Source organism: Terrapene carolina, unplaced genomic scaffold (genome assembly GCF_002925995.2).
Source record: "Terrapene carolina triunguis isolate 2854851 unplaced genomic scaffold, T_m_triunguis-2.0 Scaffold369, whole genome shotgun sequence".
In the NCBI taxonomy this organism is placed as follows: domain Eukaryota; kingdom Metazoa; phylum Chordata; order Testudines; family Emydidae; genus Terrapene; species Terrapene triunguis.
The window spans coordinates 99,797-121,334 of NW_020664720.1; the positions used below are offsets into that span (position 1 = coordinate 99,797).

The 21,538-nt window shown below is 47.6% G+C and overlaps 1 protein-coding gene across 1 annotated transcript; it reads left to right on the forward strand.

Moving 5' to 3' along the window:
- Window positions 1-8,743: 8,743 nt before the first annotated feature.
- On the forward strand, window positions 8,744-16,709 carry LOC112117561 (C-type lectin domain family 2 member D-like). The gene is made up of 6 exons (XM_026657854.1): window positions 8,744-8,798; window positions 9,125-9,208; window positions 10,769-10,861; window positions 12,647-12,858; window positions 14,898-15,001; window positions 16,562-16,709. Exons 1-6 carry the CDS (start codon window positions 8,744-8,746, stop codon window positions 16,707-16,709), a joined length of 696 nt encoding a protein of 231 aa, XP_026513639.1.
- The last annotated feature ends 4,829 nt before the right edge of the window (window positions 16,710-21,538 follow it).

Here is a 21,538-nt window from a genome sequence, read left to right on the forward strand (position 1 = left end):
TTTTTTCCCAACAGAAAACTTCAAATGTTGGGTGAAAAACTTGAAGCCTGAATGAGGGTTCCCAACCTTCCAGCATGGTCCTGGAGGCTGCAGGAATTAAAGATTAACCTTGAATTAAAGATTATGTCCTGTGTTGAAACCTCCAGGAAAATGCCCAACCAAAACTGGCAATTTAGAATGGTTTGCACTGAACTAGTGCAATTTAGAACTGCCACGGTTCCTCGTGGGAGTTTTAGTTTGGGCATCCCAGCCTGAAAAAATTTAGAAGATGGAAAAAGTCAGTTTTACAGATAAATTAAAAAAAAAAAAGTCATTCTCATTTAAAAAAAAAAAACCAGATGTTTGGGTTTGGGGTTTTTTTTGTTGGAAATCTTCACAGCAAACGAAAGTTCTTCTTTCCTTCAAAAAGTCATTTTTCATTTAAAAACATCAACGATAAATTTCCAACCATCCCTACAATACTGCAGTCTTTTAAAAAGCCAGCCATCTCCTTCCCTTCCCTCCCTGCCCCCATGCAACGCAGCTGGAAGGGAGCCAGCTCGGGTGCCATAAATACTCCACGGCTCCCATACATATTGAAGCAGCAACAATCACACGGGAACTCATGTGAACTCTTTGGGGAGTGTGACACAGTGGGGGATTTTCTTAGTGTTCTGCATGAGTACTGTGTGTGCCTCAGTTTCCCCGGTGTGCTACATGTTTAACGAGGTGGTGGGAGAGGGGGGTTGTTGTTGCCAAGGACCTGGTGTAACTTCACCTAGCAATCGCCCTGGACAACAGCCTGGAGATTGGGTACCCTAGCAACTGGTGATTGGAGGCCCATCCCATCTTGGAAGGCAGCCGGTTCTGGCCAGTGGTGGGAACAAAGGCTGATGGAAGAGAGAGGGCCCAGGTGACCTGTTTGCCTGGGCCTGAAGACAAAGGACGGAGGAGGGGCTGTTGGGGAAGGTGATGATATAGGATGGTCGGCTGGAAGGAGGGGGCTGCTGGACTGGGGCCAAAGAGCAGCTTGAGCCACTGGGACGCGGGACAGACCCAGATGGACGGGGCCGGGCGTTTCTAGCTCCAAAAGACCTGAGAACTCCGTGTGCTGGGTTGAGGCATTCAATAAACCCTGTTGTTTTACGCTGGCTGAGTCACTGCGGGCTAGAGACAAGGTTTGCATTGTTCCCTCTGCGGGTGGAGGCCCCCGGGGTGCAGAGCGAGTGGAGGGGGCCCAGGCGAGAGACAGGCAGGCAGAAAGCTCAGAGAGGTGTGGTTCCAGGAGGTGCTGGAGCGCAGGGCTTAACCCCCGAGAGGGCGTGGACCCCCGAGAAGGACTGTCACATGAAGGGGATTCCTCCCAGGGACCGTACGGAGCCCAGAGAGCACAGGGCACCTTAGTTCTAAACAGCTGCCCAAGGCAGACAGATCCCACGATTAGCTTTTCTTCTTGTAAGGCACAACGGGCCAGACCCGCGGTGTGGGAGTAACTCCACCGTCTGACACAAGGGGCGGCGCTGCCAGGAAATCCCCCCTGAGCAATGCTGCGGCTCAACAGCCGGGCGTAGCGATTGCACAATGGGCATCGGGGCGGCCCCAAGGGGGGGGGGGGCCGCCCCCCCCCCCCCCCCGCCCCAAGATGTGGGCCTCTGTGTGTCCCCGGTGCTCAGCCGGCAGCTGCAGAAGGGAGCGACCCCACCCCATCCCCAGGCCGGCGCGTGCTCCATCCTGCACAGAGCAGCCGGCTGCAGAGGGATGAGCTGGGGCCTTGATGCTGCAGTTAGTGCTGGATGGGGGGGTGATGCTGGGGTCTAGGTTGGGGCTCCCAGAGCATAAGTGTCCAAGAGAGGAGGCTGCCCCCCTGCCCACATTCCTGTTCGCCCCACCTGCCCAGTGGAGAACCAGAACCTCCCTCCTTCCTGTGTCCCCCCTCCCTCAATGGAGGAGACACCCCCTGCCCAGATGCCCCCTCAAGCCCTCTAATGAAGAACTCCCCCTGCCACCTGCACCTCCCCCAAATGCAGGCACCTCCCCTTGCCCAGATCTTATGGGACTACTCATGGTAGTAGCGTTAAGCACGTGCACAGGTCTTTGCCGGATCAGGGCCCTGGGCTGTGAGCAGCGGTAGGCTGGGATGGTCTTATTGTTATATACAACGTGCGTGCAGCACCCAGCACCATGGTTCCCCAATACCTGGTGGGGGGCTCTAGATGCTACCATAATACACACAGACTAAATGCACAGATCTGAATCCGGTGGCTTTAGCTGTCTTCCACAGCTTCCTTTTTTGCATGGGGGTTGTGCGGTGTGAAATCAGAGGGCTTTCTCATTAGCTCTGCTCTGTGGGGGAGGGGTGAATATTACATTTATTATGTATTTGGTTGGGGTTTGCTTTTACCCACGCTCCACCCCCAGCGGTTGCTTCTCTGTCCATAGCTCTGGGTCACTGTGCATTTGAAAACAGCCACACGGGAAGTGCAAGGTAAGCAGGAGCGCCGGCAGCTACTTTGCCGCCCTAGGCGGCGGAAGGTCCTGCCCCCAAAATGCCGCCCCCAACAGGGGTGGCGGAAGGTCCCGCCGGCAAAATGCTGCCTCCAACCGGGGCGGCCGAAGATCCGGCCACCGTGGTCACCGCCCCCCCAAATTCTGGCGCCCTAGGCAATCCCTGAAGGTAAGGCTGGGAGTCTGGAAACGCTAACTCACATTCACAATTTCCTCGGGTCAGGGATCTCATCGGTTTCAATGCCACCACAGTAAAGCTGCGTATTTGCGAGATCAAGGCCTGCAAATTAGACCCTGCTGAATTTTTTTTCAAATGAGAAATGGGGTTTTGATGATGTTTTTCACCGAAACATTCATTCTCATCTTTTTTTGTTTTTAATGACATTTAAGAAAAAATTGGTTTTCCCATTGCAAAATTGGAGGAGAAATCCCATTTTTTCTGTTTTGTTTTGTTTTGTTTTTTTAGCCGGAAAAAAAAAGGGAAGGATTTTTTTAAGGGCAGTGGAAAAAAAAGTGAGTAAATTTTCCTCCCGACTTTCTCTCACTTCATTTAAGCTCTTTTGCACCTTGGAAAAAAAAGAAAATTTTTTTTTAAAAGTGTGTGATTCCACACACACACCCCCCATACAGAAAAGAAAAATTTCAAAATGAAATGTTGTCAAAAAATAAAAATTGCAAACAATGTCTCTGACATATTTTTCCCCTCAAAACACTTTTTAGATCCTGCAAACACTTATGCACGTGTTTAACTTTACTCCTGGGAACAGCCCCTAGGACATCAGTGGAATTACTTGCACTAGTATAAATTAAGCACGTGCATACATATTTCCAAACTGAGATCATTAATTTTTTCAAGCAGCTCTGGTGAATACTGAGTGAAGCAGCAACACTTCCTCTGCAGGGTCACTGATATAGCAGGCACCTGACCCACTCAATTGGGAAAATCCCCCGATCGCAGATCCCACATTTTCTACAGGCAGCAGGTCAGTGTAGACGCTGCCTATGCCAAAGGGAGGGTTCCCCAGTTGGGGTAGGCAATCCCTCCCCATGAGGCGATAGCTAGGTCGATGGAAGAACAGCGCTGTCTACACAGGGGTTAGGTTGGTGTAGCTGTTTTCTCTCAGTGGTGTGGATTTTTCACACCCCTGACAGACTATTTTTTACCAATACCCCCGCCCCTTTCAGACAGACGATCAGTTGCGGTAGGAAGGGCCCCAGATCTGGGCTGTTGTGACCCGTGGGGGTGGGATATAAGGGGTGGGGCTATGCAGATCAGTTGTTTTTTCCCATGCAGTCACTGATGACATAAGTAGGTCATCCTGTGTGTTTGTTTCTCTTCTGCAGAGCGGCTGCAGGGATTGGGGTAAGTGGCGGCTCTGCTGTTACAGGGGCTTGGGCGAAAGGGGCAGTCAGCCTAGGGAGGGACCAGAGGGGAGAACGAGCTCCGTAGACAGCCAGGGTGGCTGGGGGGTGTGGGGCTGTTAGGGCACGGAGAGAGGCAGCGTGTGGGGCTGGTACCAGAGTGGCTCTGAGCACCCATGGGCCTTGTTTTCTTTATAGGCTTTTTAACTTGTTAGCTGACTGCCAGTCAACTCAGATTAGCTAAGCCAGGGGTAGGCAACCTATGGCACGCGTGCCAAAGGCGGCACGCGAGCTGATTTTCAGTGGCACTCACACTGCCCGGGTCCTGGCCACCCGTCCAGGGGGCTCTGCATTTTAATTGAATTTTAAATGAATCTTCTTAAACATTTTAAAAACCTTATTTACTTTACATACAACAATAGTTTAGTTATGTATTATAGACTTATAGAAAGAGACCTTCTAAAAACGTTAAATTGTATTACCGGCACGCGAAACCTTAAATTAGAGTGAATAAATGAAGACTCGGCACACCACTTCTGAAAGGTTGCCGACCCCTGAGCTAAGCCAACCGATCTGCAAAGGGGGGTCGGGGTCCAGACTCTCCCCAGTCATTTGTTGTTTGACTCTGTTGCTGGTTAATGGCCGCGAGCTAAAACAGGAAACAAAAACTCAGGCTTGCCTAGATTCAGGGCTTGTTTGTGTAGGAAAATGGCACCGACAGCGTGAATTTAAACAGCTTGTTAAACCCCTGCAAATGCTCTTAGTTTGGTTTAAAAGCAGATTTTTTTTTCTGGTTTAGCTCAGCTCCTTTGGGAACAGGTTAATAGGGTGTTAACACAGGCGTTCACACTGGTTTAATGGAAGTGGTTGTTAATCCAGTGCAAATTTGTGTGTCGAGTTAGGCGGAGAAGGGGCCTCATGCTGTTTGGAAGTTAGCAGAGGAAGGTGGGGGCTGGTGGAGGTAACGTGGGTGTGTTGATAAATGTCAGCTCAATATTAAGGAATTTGTGAGCGTCTGAGGAGCAAGGTTGTGGATTTTTTCCTCTGTTTCATGAGAAACACCAATAGGGGGAAACAAAAACAAACAAACAAAAAACAACCCCGAGGAGTCCATGCCCAAATAAATGTGTTAGTTTCTAAGGTGCCACAAGGACTCCTTTTTTTTTTTCTTTGCTGAAACAGACTGACAGGGCTACCACTGAAACCTGTCACCAATAGTGGAATTTGCTTCTAAGGGGATATACTAGTTGTTTGAGCACTTCATTTCCTTGGGCCTGGTTTCTCTTGCCCTGTGCTTCGTGGTGGGGGTTATTTTAATGCAAAGTGAGAATAAAGGGCCCCCAGGCAGGTGTGGTACCCTTGGATATCCACTTTGCTCTGTGTAGAAGAGAGAACAAGGAGCGGACAGCCATGGATCAGGCCCTGAGTGTTAGGAGCTAGTGGGGTGACAGCACTGAGCCAATGGCTGAATGAGGGTGGGGCCACATGGGGACTGGGGAGGAGGCTGCAGAGACATATAGGGATGGGAAGTGCCGGGACAGGGGAAGATGTGCCTGACTGAATGGCAGAGGCTTGGGGTCAGCCAGGGTCTGCATGGGGGAGGCTCCACAACTCTCTAACAATCCCCGCCCCCCCCCCCAAAAAAAACACCCCAAACAAACCCCTGTTCCATACTTCTCCCACTCATACCCAACAACCATCCGGGTCACTCCAGGATCCTTCCCTCTCCCTCAGCTCCTTCATTACCCCTGACTCCCCCAAGCCTTTGCACTACTTCTGACGGGTGTGGGAAATACATTTCTGTACTGTAATTTAAATAAATTACTCAAAGTTCTGTGCTAATATGCCTGGTAAGGAATCTATTTGTCAAAAAAAAAATAATTACCAGAATCTTTTTTTTTTGTCTGTATTGTTACAGCAGTACTTGCTGACAGATGTTTTGAAATAAATGACCGAAATAATTGAAACGGGTGTGATTATATTGTGTTATTTTGACAAATAAAATATGCAGAATATTGTAGAATTTTAAAATATTGTGCGCAGAATTTTTAATTTTGGGGGGCAGAATTCCCCCAGGAGTACTTGTTATGCAAAATTCTTTTGATATTTTGACCTGTGAGTGCCCAGTTTGAGATGCCTTAAAGGGGCCTGATTTTCAGAAAGTGATAAGCGCCCACAAGGGAAATCAGTGGGACCTGTGAATGTCCAGCACCTCCAGAAATGACGTCCATGGCGTCTCAAATTGGACACGCCAAAATCAGAGGCCACTGCTGAAAATGTGGCTGTTTTTTATCCAGCATGTCTCTTAATTCCTCCCTTACTTCTTACCCCAAATTGGGCTTGTACCGAATCACAGATAACGAAAGCTGCTCCAGCCAACCACTCTCTTGTCTCTAACAGGCTTGATCGCAAGCGAGCAGTCGGCGCACGGAAATCCAAGAACCTTGGTAGTTGTGACAATACACTGCGACCCTGGAAGGAAGTGCTGTGGGGGCTTCACCTATTACAGCAAAATGGGTAGCTAGCAGCCGCCCAGGGGCAGCGCTCCCTCACAGAGGTTGCAAGATCAAAAAGGCCTTTACTTCCAGTGTGGAAAAGATCAGCTAGTGCACAGGTGAGTGAGCACCTTAATTCGTCATCACTTGGCGTTTTTGCACTGGGACTGTGCACTGGTCTACACTTAAGAATGATCAGGCCTAGCTGTGTTGCTCAGGGCTGTGATAAATTTCACACCCTGTGTGAGGTGGTTATGTCAGCCTAACCCTGTGTAGACATGGCTCGGTCAACGGAAGAATTCTTCAGTCAACCTAGCTACCACCTCTCGGAGAGGTGGATTAGCTACACGCAGTGGTTCTCAATCAGGGGTACGTGTGATGCGCAGAGGTCTTCCAGGGGTACGTCAACTCATCCAGACATTTGCCTGTTTTTACAACAGGCTACATCAGTGGTCCCCAACCTTTTTCATCTGGTGTGCGCCGGACGACGAGCCACGGAGGACCATGGCCGGCGGAGGCGCAGCGGCAACATCAATAGGTGTGGCCGCCGAGAATCAGTGGCATTTTGGCGGCAACGCCTCTGGATGATGCTGCTTCTTGGCAGCATTTCGGCGGATACTCGTCCGCCGGCCAGTACGCGGGCACACATAGATGCCCCGGCGGGCGCCATGGCGCCCACGGGCACCGCGTTGGGGACCACTGGGCTACATTAAAAAGCACTAGCGAAGTCAGTACAAACTAAAATTTCATACAGACCATGACTTTTTTACACTGCTCTGTATACTACACACTGAAATGTAAGTACAATATTTATATTCCAATTGATTTTTTTTTTTTTATAATTATATGGTAAAAAAGAGAGAGTCAGCAATTTGTCGGTAACAGTGGCTGTGACACTTTTGTGTTTTTATGTCTGATTTTGTAAGCAAGTATCTTAAGTGAGGTGAAACTTGGGGGTGCACATATCAGCTCCCCTAAATTCCCTGTAAGCCAAGGTACGTGGCTTGGCAGCTGTCCAGCAGCAGTTCAGCTGTCCCTCCCCCCACTGCCGCGCTGCTCCTGCCCTGCCCCGGAGCTGCTCCCAGGAGCCTCCGGCTTGCTAGGGGACGGGGGGAAAGGGGTGCTGATGTCAGGATGTCCCCCTGCTCTGTACCCCCTCTCCACAAAGCAGAGGAGGGGACAGGGCTCGGGAAGGGGGGGGGGGGAGCTTGCTGGAAGCTGTTGCTTCCTGTCTGAACTGACTGATCTGCTTAAAAGGGCAATGTACTTGAAGTGGGGTCAGCGTACTTAAAGAGGCAATGCACGTCTCTCTCACTCATGCACACCCCCTGTCCCCCCCAGCACTTTGGAAAGTCAGCACCTGTGCAGCCGTGCATGTGCTGTCAGGAGGAGGGAGTGGTGCGCTCCAGCTGGATGGCTTGGGCTCATCATCATGCTCAGTTTTTGCAGGGAAGTGTTTGCAGCTACTGCCCTGCATCTATTGTGTTTCCTCCCTCCTGCCTCAGTCCAGGCTGCCTTGTAGAGTGTGAGGCTACATTAACAACAGCCTATTAATCCTTGTGGGCTCAGCCGAGTGCTAGTTCATCATTTAACAGCAAGGCATTCCCTGGGAAATACCCCACCCTCTTCCACCCTCTGACTTCACCATCTCAACCGAGTTTCACACTCGTCATTGCTGTGTACAATATTAAACTGTTTAAAATTGTTTAAAACTTATACTTGCGTCTGAAGAAGTGAGGTTTTTACCCACGAAAGCTTATGCCCAAATAAATCTGTTAGTCTTTAAGGTGCCACCAGACTCCTTGTTGTTTTTGTAGATACAGACTAACACGGCTACCCTCTGATACTTAAAACTTATACTGTATATGTATATAATGTCTTTTGTCTGGTGAAAAAAAATTCCCTGGAACCTAACCCCCCATTTACATTAATTCTTAAGTGAATCCAATTTCCCCATAACATAGTTTCGCATAAAGTCGCATTTTTCAGGAACAGAACTACACCGTTGAGTGAGGAGTTACTTATCTGTTTTCTGAGCTCTCCCAAATGCCCCCTAAGGGCTGTAGCTGTAGCTCAAAGTGGGGACTTATTTATTACACATGAGATGCGCGAGGGAGTGCTCACAGCGTAGATACAGCCACAAAACTCTCCTGAGCCATTGTGGCAGTATGCTGACTTCCGGCAGTTTGAATAATTTCCACCTATTCTGAAATGTCACTGTAATTTAATTTAATCCATCCTGTTTTAGCCTGGCATATAAGAACTGGTCAGACACTGCCACCTACTGGAGGAGCCTTTGAAAGGAAAGAACCTAGAGCTGTGATTGTTACAGCTGACCTGGAAAAGTTGGTCAGGAGACACGGACGTTTTGGTTCCCAGCCAGTTCTGTTCTGAGAGCAAAAATGGAGACGATTGCCGTTCAACATCAACATCTGGACCTAGAGAAGCAGGAGTCAGGTAATTTGACAGTCCCCCCTGCCTCTTCTTTTTCTTTGTTGGGGGTGGGGAGGAAACGTGGTCTCAGCCGGGATCGGTTCCTGAGTGTCAGTGATGGGTCCAACTTTCACAGGGGTGAGGAATCATTGTGGGAGTTTGCAGTGTCTCAGCACCTTTCAAAGTAAGCCAAAAGAATTCCAGACAGCGCTGAGACAGAACAGAGACACCACAGAACGAAAGGGTGTTGGATATTTCGGGCCAGATCCTCAGCTGGCGTAAAAGTCTAGAGTCCATGTCTCCTTCTGCTGTGATTTGTTGCTACTTGGGACTTGTCTTTACCTTGGCAGGGGAAAAATTGATTTGGCCGGAGACCCAAAGCACCAAGTCACCCATCCAGCTAAAGGAAAGCATTCTGTATGGTGACCAAGAGGGTAAGCCAAATTACAACATAAGTATTTAGGCCAATGGCTGCACGCTTTGCATGTCTTATCTCTGGCAATAACCCGCAGCGTTGTGTGCGTTGATGTCAAAACGAGAGTTCCTCATTTGAATGTTAAATGTTTCTTGTTACGCCAGTCAGGGTCAATGTTGAGATGTCGTAAGTCAGGGACATCTCTCACACTCTTGGAGCACGGACCATCTCTTAATAGAGAGAGTATCTTGTAGTTTCCCTGGCCCAAACACAATCCCACAACATCCTTGTGGTAACTACAGCAATTACTTTCCTGGAAAAATAAGAGTAGAGAAGTGCTTAGGCCAGAATTTTCAATGGTCCTCAGCCAGATTTTCAGAAGAGCTCAGCACTAGAGCTACTTGGAAAATGTGTGTGTGTGTGTGTGTGTGTGTGTGTGTGTGTGTGTGTGTGAGGTGGGGTGTGTGAGGTGGGGTGTGTGTGTTTTTGTTTCTTTGGGTCCCACCCCCCAGCAGAAGACCTTTTATTTGGGGGGATAGGGTGGGAGGCAAAAAATCAAAACCCAACATGCTTTGATTTGGAAATTCTGCCATGGTGCCTCGTGGGAGTTGTAGTTCGGGTACTTCATGCCTTCATTCCCCTGTATAGGCCCAGCTGCCTGGTTGAACTACATCTCCCATTAAGCACTGTGGTCTCCCCTCTCGGAGAGGGGAGGTGGTGCGTCAGGGGAGATCGAGTGCTTCCATGCGCCCATTCTCCTGCATGGGCCAGGCTTTAACTACAGCTCCCATGAGACGCTGCAGCAGCATTTCCAAACCAAAATCATTCTTTTTTCAGGCATTCAGTTTTTTGATGAAGAATCAAATTTTTCTGTGGAAAATTTTCCATCTAAACCGGGGTCTTTTAACAAACTTTTTTTTTTTTTTGGCGCTAAACATGTCTGCTTCCTTTGGAAATAGATTTCCGTTTGGAAATGTTGCCACAGTGCCTCATGGGAGTTATAGTTTGGTTACCTCATGTCCCCATTCTTTATGGCCTGGGCTCTGCATCTGGACTACATCTCCCATGATGCACCACAGCCAGAGACTCCCTGATGCACAACTTCCCCTTGCGAAGAAGGGAGACCCTGATGCATCATGGGAGCTGTAGTCTGGTCAGGGAGCACCTCCTATAGAGAAAAATGGGAGCATGAGATGCTTGAACTACAACACCCATGAGTCACTATGATGGTATTTCCAAATAAAAATAGTTTTGCTGTTGATATTTTTTTGGGGGGGTGGGGTGGGGAGGGAGGAGTGAAAAATCAAAAATTTCCTTGGAAAAGTTTGATTAAAACTTCTTTTTTTTTTCTATTTTTTTCAACTATCCAAGGGATTAAAAAAGCCATTTCCAGACCAGCTCTACTATTGATAGCTGAGTGGCCTGTATCCAATTTTCACTCTTGTTCCCCTTTCTCAATGTTAAGGGTTAACTGCAAATCAGCCAGGTTTTATTTTTGTTTTGTTGGCTAATAAGTCTAGTGACTGGCTAGTCCCTCCACTAGAACAGCCCTCGGGATTCATGGCTCTTTCTCTTTCAGTTCCTGTGTGTACATGTGGGAAGGCCACTTGTCTCAAAGTCGTAGCTGGAATCGCAGGCATAGCTGTGGCTATAATTCTCATCATTTTAGCAGGTGTGTGGCCACCTTTACTTCCCCCAGTCTTTGCGTTCTCTGAGCGCTGGGATTGCTACAAACTCACACATTGTCCTCATGGCTTCTGGCTGTGGAGGTTCTGCTTTGCTCCGCCCTGGCACGGTAGTAGCTGAGCGCCTCCCAGGGAGTGAAGGATTTAACCAGGGACATTCGTCCTGTCCCCCGCCGCCCTTCCCCAGGCCAGGAAATTATTACCGTCTCCATTTTAGAAGTGGGGAAACCGAGACATAGAGACTAGAGCCGTAGTTCTCAAAAGTGGCCTCTGATTAACTGTATTAGTTTGGCTGGCTGACTAGAGACCACTTAAAGGGGCCTGATCATTAAAGGTGCTGGGTACCACAACCGTGAAGTCTATGGGGCCCACGGGAGTCAACCCTGCTGAGGTATCTCAAGTCAGGCAGCCGAAAAATCAGAGGTCTCCCTTGTGGGAGTCAGTGGCAGACAGAGGATTTGAACCCAGAGCTTCCAAGTCCTAGCCCAGAGCCTTGATCACAGGACCAGTCTCTCCCATTCCAGCAGTTCTCAAAAAGGCTTTAGCTAAGTCACATCTTCCCCTGACCTATCCCTTTTCTTCTGTAGGGTATACGGCCATGAGGCTGTTCCCCATCCTCCACCTAATCCCTAATGTACAGCCAGTTCATCTCTCCCCCCCCCCCAACTGTTGTGTCCATTTGCAGATGTAATGCACCTTGTAATGCTTTAGGAATGTTATCAGACTGGGTCAGACCCGAGGTCCACCTGTCTCCAGTCTCCGAAGATGGCTAGATACTTCAAAGAAAGATGTAACAAACTCTGCAGTAGGGAATTATAGAAAGTTTGTTCCTAACTGCCAGAGCCTGATTTCTTACAGAAATCTGCTAAAAGATGCTGCCTATTTCATGGGATTTTGCCTAAATGAAATTTTTAATGAAAAGTGTCTGCTTCCTATAGAAAACTTGATTTCTCCCCCCCTCCCCCATTGCAAAACCAAATGATGGAAAACCAGAAAGTTTTCAGCTGAAAGCTCATGCGGAGCCTGCTTGCTTGCTCAATTGGAGCACAGCGGCATTGGGGGAGGGGGAGTCTGTCCCTGGAGCAAGGGGCCGGAGAGAGCCAGGGCCCTGGGGGGATGAGAAGGTGGGATGGGCCATCACAGGCAGCCAGCCTGGCTGCCGGCCCCGCTCCTCAAGTACTGTGCACTGTCAGGATCCCTCCTCCTCCAGCACCAGCTGCTCTTCCCACCCTCCTGGTGGTAGAGACCAATCGCGGTTACTGCGGTAACCGTATTTTTGGTGTCCAGTCAGCAGTGCTGACTGGACACTGCATGGGTCCCTTTTCGACTGGACTAACCAGATACCTGGCAACGTTCTCCTTTATGGACTGGGTTTGCCAGCTGGACTACATCCCTATAATGTGTTATAGCCAGGGACTCCCGTGATGCAACACTTCCCATCACCAAGGTGAGAGATTGGGGTGCATCATGGTAGATGTAGTCTGACCAGGGAGCCTGGAATATAGAGAATGGGGAAATGAGGCACCCAAACTACAACTCCCATGAGACACTGCAGCAGCGTTTCCACATCAAAATATCTTAGAGTTTGATCGCCCAAAATTCAGCGTTTTCTGCAGGGGGTGGAAACCCATTTTCTGACCAGCTGTAGTTGAAACCATGGGCTACCTCTTTCCTTCCACAATATTTGGAAGCCTGAATATTTGGGGCTTATTCTGCTTCCCAGTCCAGAAGTGGAGGAGAGAATCTAACTGTTCTCACTCTCTCACTTTCAGTGCTGACAACCAAATCCCACGTGACCAGTTCTCCTTCCCCTGCCGCCTCGTATCCAGTCTCCTGTCCAGGCCCCTCCTGCCCAGACAGCTGGATCGGATACCGAGGAAAATGCTACTATTTCTCAGAGATGGAAGGGAATTGGACCTACAGCCAGAGCCAGTGCTCTGCACTCAATTCCTCCCTGGCTGTGATTGACAGTGAGCAGGACCTGGTAAGAAGGAAACAAATGCTTAGATTTTTTTTTTTATAGCAACCACAACACACGGAGTTTATAATAGTCAGGAATGAGTCATGCACAGCTCAGCAAAGCCTCTGGTGCCTCTAGTGGCAGGAGACCAAGTGGAATGGAAATTCTGGTAGTTGAATTTGAATCTGCCTCTTTTAATGAAGTCGTGGCAGAGATTTCACAGAAGATTGACAGGCCATGTCTATTAATAATAATAATTAATAATAATAATTAATATTTATTACTGTAGCACCTAGGGGCCCTCATCATAGACTGGGACCCCTTTGTGCTAGGTGCTGTACAAACACAAAATGAAAAGATTGTCCCTGCCCCATTATGAATCTAGTTCTCCCCTCCCCCAATTAAATGCCTTCTCACTTTCTTCAAAAAAAATCTTAGCACATCATTTTTCATGCTTGGTCTCAGCCCCAAAGAGTCTAGTTGCTAGTGCAGGAGGAGAATAAGAAGCTTTCCCCCAAATCACAAGGCTGCTTGCGAGAAGGTGATTGACCTGCTGCACATCTTATGTATTGACAATGCCTAAATTGTCATAGTGACGGGTTTGGTTACAGAGACCCCCTTGGGACTGTCACCTGACATGCTGAATTTACCTCTGAGCCATTTTCCCTGCCAGCTTGGGACTCCAGAACCCTGCCTTGTTGAGCCAGACACGTAAGCCTGCTGCAACACAGACCCAGGTCTGGACCATGCCCCCAAAGCTGCAGACTTTAACAAAAACTGCTCAGCAGGTCACGTATCTCCAGCACCCAGTTCCCAATTGGATCCAAACCCTGAATAAATCTGCTTTACTCTGTATAAAGCTTATACAGGGTAAACTCCTAAATTGTCCGCCCTCTATAACACTGATAGAGAGAGATGCACAGCCGTTTGCTCCCCCAGATATTAATCACTTACTCTGGGTTAATTAATAAACAAAATTGATTTTATTAAGTATAAAAAGTAGGATTTAAGTAATAACCGACAGAACAAAGTAAGTTACCAAGCAAAATAAAACAAAACACGCAAGTCTAAGCCTAATACATTAAGAAACTGAATACAGATAAATCTCACCCTTAGAGATGTTCCAAAAAGCTTCTTTCACTGACTAAACTCCTTCCTAGTCTGGGCCCCATCCTTTCCCCTGGTATAATCATTGTTAATTCCAGCTCAGATGGTAACTAAGGGATTTCTCCATGACTGGCCGCTCCTTTTGTTTTGTTCCACTCCCTTTTATAGCTTTGGCACAAGACGGGAATCCTTTGTCTCTCTCTGGGTTCCCACCCCTCCTTCTAAATGGAAAAGCACCAGGTTAAAGATAGATTCCAGTGTCATGTGATATGTTCACATACCCTGTGAGACCCCCTCCATTCTTTCAGGACTGGCCCGCACATAGGCAGTGGAGGCTTGCAAGTAAACAGAGCCATCTACAGTCAATTGTTCTAGTCAATGGGAACCATCAAGATTCCAAACAACCATTAATTGCCCACACTGTGCATAATTACAATAGGACCTCGGAGTTATACTTCATATTTCTAGCTTCAGATACAAGAATGATACATTCATACAAATAGGAGGAATATATTCAGTAGTTTATAACCTTTGTTATGATACCTTAAAAGAGACCTTTTGCATAAAGCATATTCCAGTTACATCAGATTTACACTCGTCATATTTCCATGACGTCACAGTCATCTTTAGGTTTCAGAGTTGACACATCATGGTGGTGCACAGGACAGTTCATGCCACTCTCAGACCTATTAGATCAGACTCTCTGTAGACTGAGGCATAAGTCACATTCTGGGCAGCTCCCCCATCTCAGAGCTATTGTCTCAGGCTCTCTGCAGACTCAGGCAAGAAAGCTGACACTGTAGAACACAATTCTTCCTCCAGCGGTGAATTCCGTGGCTGCAGATTTCATGGGGTCCTCATTGTTCTTCTACAGTAATGCAGGAAGATAATGCTTGGTGGGATTGTCTGTGGCCTTTGCATATAACTGCTTCCCCCTTTGCTTTTCTTCTTGTAAGATTTTCATGTTGCGCTTTAAAGTCAGAACGGATCCGTGGATCGGCCTCCGGAGGGAACCCGGTCAGGGGTGGAAATGGCCCAACGGTTTGGAATTCAACAACTTGTGAGTCCTTTTCTTTCTCTTCATACTGACTGTCAAAACTTTTGGTCGAAGCCATGTAAAATGCCAGCTGCGGTGGTGGCAGCCAGCCAGGGTTCTTGACCTACAATTTAGAAATGTGGAAAACCTATCTTGTGTCTCCTGTTGCCACCCATGTTCTCCCCTGCTGGGTGGGAATGGATTTCTGGGACCTGGCAAGTTGGCTTCTTATCAGAGGAGACGTCAGCGGTGTGGAGTTTGGGGATATTAAGTGTAAACGTCTCACATAGAGTAGCACCCTGAGGGGGTAACTCTAATAATAGAGGCCTGATTCACCACTGATGTAAGACTGGGGTGTCACTCCATTGATTTCAACCCCGGGGTGAAATGGGCTGTAGAGCTTTAAATCCTTTCCATTTCTAGAGCTGACAAAAATTTATTTAGAATTAAAAGTTTGCAGGTGGGGGTGTGTGTTAAAAAATGGCCCTTTTTTCCAAATGGAAAACTTGTGAAAAAATGTCCAGCGTGGTTCTTTTTGTAAATGTTTGAAACTTTGTATTGAAATTTTTGATCCATTTTCTTGTTTGCGTCCTGTTTCCCAGTCAGTTCTGAAAATCAAAATTGTTGTTGTTAAAAAAATGACAATTTTTGGAAGGGAAAAATGTGACCAAAAACTTTTTAAAGAAATGAAAACCAGGTCCATTTTGAGCCCTGGGGAATGAAAACAATGTCAGGAGCTCAAAAATTTGGGGGAAGGAAACTGAGTTTTCATTAACTGGAATTAGCTGGAATTGATATGCAAACTAGATACAATCAACTCAGGATTGAATAAGGACTGGGAATGGCTGAGCCATTACAAACATTGAATCTATCTCCCCTTGTAAGTATTCTCACACTTCTTATCAAACTGTCTGTACTGGGCTATCCTGATTATCACTTCAAAAGTTTTTTTCCCACTTACTTAATTGGCCTCTCAGAGTTGGTAAGACAACTCCCACCTGTTCATGCTCTCTGTATGTGTGTGTATATATATCTCCTCAATATATGTTCCATTCTATATGCATCCGAAGAAGTGGGCTGTAGCCCACGAAAGCTTATGCTCTAATAAATTTGTTAGTCTCTAAGGTGCCACAAGTACTCCTGTTCTTTTTGCGGATACAGACTAACACGGCTGCTACTCTGAAACCTGAGTTTTCATTATTATTTTTTTTCATTAGCTCTAAGGTAAAACTTTCAAAGGCTCCTAAGTGACTTAGATGGCTAAGTCCCACTTTCAAAATTGACATAGGAGCCTAAATGTCATTAGCTTTCAATGACATTTAGGGCCCAGATCCTCAAAGGTATTTATAAATGGAAGTTAGGAGCCTTCACAGCTTTGAGGATCTAAACCTAAGTGCTGGTGTCCCTTTTTGAAAATGGGGCTTAGGTGCTTTTGAAAATGCTGCCTCGGTACTCTCTGTCCCCTGATTGGCTCAAGACATTACATTCCCTCCTATCAGGGAGGAGCCTGAGAGTGCTGTGTCTGTCTAACCTCACAAGCGTGGAGTGTCCCTCTCTTAGCGTCATCTCACCTGTTCGTTCCAGGTTTGTCATTCGAGGGGAATCGGACTGCACGTTCCTGAGCGAAGACACCGTCAGCTCTTCGAGATGCTACATTGAGCGAAACTGGATCTGCAGCAAACCCGATGCCTATGCAAAGGGAACTGATATGAGGGGGGACTCGAGAGTCTGAAGGTTCAAATTGCAGCTCTGCTTTGAAATAAGATTTAAAAAACTGGCATTGGAGGCTTCAGGCTTATTACTTCTCAGCAAATCTATCAAATGTGCCCCACGTACAAGGGAAAAACTGCAAGCCAAATTTTCCCCACAGTGACCCTCCCTCAGGCAACTTCCTTCCCCAATCCTCTTCCCATACTGCCTTGGTGACCTCTGTGCAGCCCCATTCTTTCAGTGGGGCTTGCACAGCTATAAGGCCCAGACCAAAGAGGGTCTTAGGCATTGCAACGCTCAGTGTTTCAAAACCTAGCATGTAGGGGCCTAGCCACCCAGCAGAATCCACAGCTCGGAATTAGGCGCCCTCCAAATAAGGCACTCTTACTCCGGAATGAGGCTGTGACGTTGCACTCCATAATGTTTTATGGAAATACATTATATTCACACTCATAAGCATAACTGGAATATGCTTTATGAAAAAGGTCTCTTGTAAGGTATCATTACAAAGCTTATAGTCTACTTAGTGTGTCCATCCTATTTGTATGAATGTATCATTCTTGTAACTGAAGCTAGAAATATGAAGTATAATTCTGATGTTCTATTGTACTTATGCAAAGTGTGGGCCATTAATGGTGGTTTGGAAACTTGATGGCTCCCATTGACTAGAACAATTGGTTGTAAATGGTCTGTTTACTTGCAAACCTTCCTGGGTGTGTGCGGGCCAGCCCGGGAAGAATGGAGAATGAAATCTGTCAGTGACATGTGACCATGTCACATGATACTGGAATCCATCTTTAACTTAGTGCTTTTCCATTTAGAAGCGGGCGTGCGGACCCAGAGAGACAAAGGATTCAGGGCATTTTTGAAAGAAACATGGGGAAATATTGGCATTGATTTGTAGTAAACAATCCAAATGATAACAGGGTAGATGGGTCTCTCGGGGGGAGCAGTCACCCACCCACACCCCACTGCACACAGGACTTGTAGGAGAGGGAGGAAGAAGCGGGCTTATTTTATGCTCCCACTGCTTTTCAGAAGAGCAGAGATATGTCCCCCCTGTGCACGGAGAGCATGATTCAGCTTTCCCATAACTGTCCCTCAGACTATCCCCATTTCGGGTTGCCAACCCTCCAGGATTGGCCTGGAGTCTCCCGGAATCAGCATCCATCTCTCGGTGACTATTGAAAGCAATCCCGGAGATTTTAATAGGATATTTTAAGAAATGACATTACGTCATATTGGGGGGGGGGGGGGGGTGAATCTCCCGGAATAGCTTCAGTCAGAGTTGGCAACCCTACTTTGTGCTCTATGGGAGACTCACTGTGAGGTTGGGGTGGGGAGATGCCAAAATTGTGCCCAGTTGTTAGATATTTACCCATCCACCCCCATAGGCACTTTCTAGCTCTAGCTATCCATGTGTTCCCATACATATCATCTGTCTATCTTCTCTATCACATTTTTGATGGAAAATTTAATAAAATTGCGGATTTAAAAATTTAGGGGGCAAATGTTAAAAAAATACTGCATGCGAAAAAGAGTGAGTGAGCGAGAGAGAGAACAACTGGGTCAATTTTGGAGGATTTGAAATAACTTTGAAATTTCAAAATGTTTTGCAGAAATGTTTGTTTTTCGACCACCTCTAGAAGAAAGTTTCAAGTAAGGACAATAGATCAGATCCTCAATGCAGCTTCAGCTTCCTTTGCTTTCTGGGCTGCTGTCTGTTGAGCTGATATCCCCTGGCTCAAATGACAGCAGACGTCAGGAGGCTGTGACACACACAGTGTGGCAGCTCATCACAGTCTCGTGATATCTGGTGCTTTCCCTCAAGCCTCAGCTCCAGGAGTCATGTGATGTTTAGAGAACTGCAGCTTTCAATTAACAGCAGGTGTCTCGTCTTTGTGGTGGGGAGAAAGGCCCGAGAAGATGAGCTGAGTGTACTGGGGAGGCTCAAAGCCCCAAATTTAAAATCTTTGACTGAAAAAATCACATCTCATGATTTGGGGGGCAGGGGGAAATTCAGCTCATGATTTTGGAATGGGTGGGGTTGGCCGCACTGTAGCCTGTCACAGGCTGACTGGCCCCTTTAAAGGGAAATGGGACCAGCCCCACCTGTGCCATAATTAATTAGCTGCTTCTCAGCCTGAGGGGGTGGGACTGTAGCCTGATCTACAGATTATGAATAAGAATTCCCGGTTCTCACTATAAGGGTAGACAGGTCCTTGGCCCAAGATCAGGCCCAGTATTAATACAATTATTATATGGTTGGGAACCCCATTGTGTACAGGTGCAACACTCATTATAGGAACTCTTCTATATTTACAACTAAATAATTTATTAATACATTGGCCGTATAGCTAAGTTTCCCCTCTTCCACCTCACTTCCTTTTCAACTTCCCTTGGAAAGTTCTGTGTGTTTTTCTCAGCTGCCGCAGGCGCTGCCATTCCTGTCTCCTCTCTGCCATGCGGTAGGTCGGTGTGTTCCGGGGGCTCTTAGTTCTAGCCTGTCTGGGCTTTTTGCTGCCACTTCAGGTAAGAGATCCCAGCTCCCTTCTGTACTGTCCAATGGGGCTGGAGTCCTAGGCAGAAAAGGGGAGGTGCAGGGCCGGCTTTAGGGAAAATGGCACCCTGGGTGAATTTGTATTCATGGCACCCCCCCCTTCCGTTGTCCCTGGCCTCCATGGGAGCCCCTCCATTGCCCCTGGCCTCCATGGGAGCCCCTCCATTGCCCCTGGCCCCCGCGGGTTCCCCACCCCCTTTCTGCGTCCCTCTAAGGTGCATGCTTGGGCAGCCCCACAAGAGGGCTTCAAGGGCCGCACACCTGATTAGTGGAGCCCTGCAGACGTGGTGGCTCCACTAATTAGGTGCCTGGACCCTGGAGAGGACACACATTTAAGGTGAGGTGGTGGCTTTGGGGGGAATAGGAGATAGGTGTGGGGGTGGGGGCAGTTTTGGGCATGCAGGGCTGTGGCGGCCAGGGAGAGACACCCCCCCTTCCACCCCAGCTCGGTGGCTGCCACAGCAGGGGAGAGACACCCCCCCCTTCCCAGCTCCAGCTTGGGGGCTGCTGCAGCAGGAGTAAGACTCCCCCCCCCCTTCCCAACCCCAGCTCCTGACATTCCTAGCCATGTATTTGCCTTCCTGCCGCCTTCCTTCCTGTCTTTGTTTTCCTCACAAAGCAGAGTTCAGTGGATTTCCTGTGATTCTTCTCAGGATGTTGCTACCCTGAAAGTGACAGGGCCTGACAGCAATCAGGACTCCCCTCCAAATGAGGAAAGCAGGAGGGAGTGGGACAAGAGCAATTACAGGCAGCCGGGGTCTTCTCTCAGAAACAGGTATCAGGGCTCTGACAGGGAAGGTGTGCAGCAGCTTCTGAGCCGCTTACCAACCCCCTGCACTCCTCAGTCTGTTCCTCCCATCCTCTCCCCAAACAAATTCTAAAACTGAATGGAAATCACTTGTCACCCTGCTGGTGGCCAGAGAGACGCCTCCAGACAAGTGATTTCCATGATTTTTGTTTGGGGAGAGGTATTGGGAACCATTAAGGCCAGATCTTTGCTAGCTGGTATAGTTCTGGCTCTTCAGAGTACTTCCATTGAGTCACAAGGAGCAAGCAGTACTAGGTTTGGTGCTATGTGTTTTGTAGGATAAAGACCTTACCTGCAAACTCTTTGAAGCGGGGATCTGTCTGCAAACTCTGAGGCCATGTGTTAATGTGCTCCGGGGCTTGTAAAAACGTAATGAGTCGACTCTGAGTTGGTGACACACACACACACACACAATGTGAAACCAGGAGAACTTTGCCTGTTTCTACAGGGCTCTGCTGCACTTGCACAGCGTGGGTCCTAAACACTCAAGTAAAATCCCCATAACCAACCACTTGATGTTTTACTTCCCTCCGTATTCTCAGTGGTGTCACTTGTTTGTTTGTGGGTTTGTTTGCTCTCTGTGTTGTTTTATTACTTATTGTTCCTGTTCCACGTGTGACGTATTAATCAAATTTAGAGTGGACATCTCAGAGAAATTGCATAAGCCTGAGTGAATGCCTTTTACTGTCCTTTCCAGTATCAGAAAATATTGCATTAATTTTTGCGATGAGAGCGTGACTATTTCCAGTTGACTCAGATTTGATTAGCATCTTAAAGCTGAGCTGTGTGTGCAGATACTCTGCATGCAGGAGGGATAGTTTTGTGACCTGCAAAAGTCCATAACATGCTAGTGTGTTGGCAGATGCTTCATTTTTCAAGAGCAGCTTTCCCTGAAGGTTTAGTGCTCTATGGTAGGAGAAGGTTATTCAATTGGGCCTCTGGTGCATATTTTTTATGCTTTCACTTAATGGCCATGTTTGTTTTATTTACACAGCTGTTTTCAGTGTGCCCCATTTTGGTGTGTTTACAAGCTTGAGTTGTTGGAAAGGATGATAAAAGCCATGTACTCCAAGGGCAGTGTGAACCTTCTTTTTATTTGATTTCATATTAAACAAACATCTTAAGCCGAGCCCCTCCTTAATTATTCCTTGTTTTAATATTCTTTCTTCTTACAGAGCTACGAACTGTTTACAAATAGATATCTAGCTTTTTTGTTTGTACGGGTGCCGCACATCCGCACATTACGGCGATATTGGTGCTGCACACAACAACCTTTTACTGCTTATGTGATTCTCAAATAAACTGCTGTGCATTGAGTAAATGGAATCTGAATTTTCACTGGTGCCAGTAACAATCTGCGCAGCCGTGGGCCATTAACGACCCGTTTCAACACAGGGGTTGGGGCAAAGGGGGCACAGTGCGAGGGTTGGGGTGCAGGAGGAGACTGCAGGGGTTGGGGCAAAGGGGGCACAGTGCGAGGGTT

Bases quoted from the DNA above. Each gene is read 5' to 3' on its own strand.
- LOC112117561 (XM_026657854.1), top strand. From the start codon at position 8,744: ATGGAGACGATTGCCGTTCAACATCAACATCTGGACCTAGAGAAGCAG. The intron at 8,799-9,124 runs GTAATTTGACAG...TTACCTTGGCAG, and splicing joins CCTAGAGAAGCAGGAGTCAG to GGGAAAAATTGATTTGGCCG. The intron at 15,002-16,561 runs GTGAGTCCTTTT...TGTTCGTTCCAG, and splicing joins GGTTTGGAATTCAACAACTT to GTTTGTCATTCGAGGGGAAT.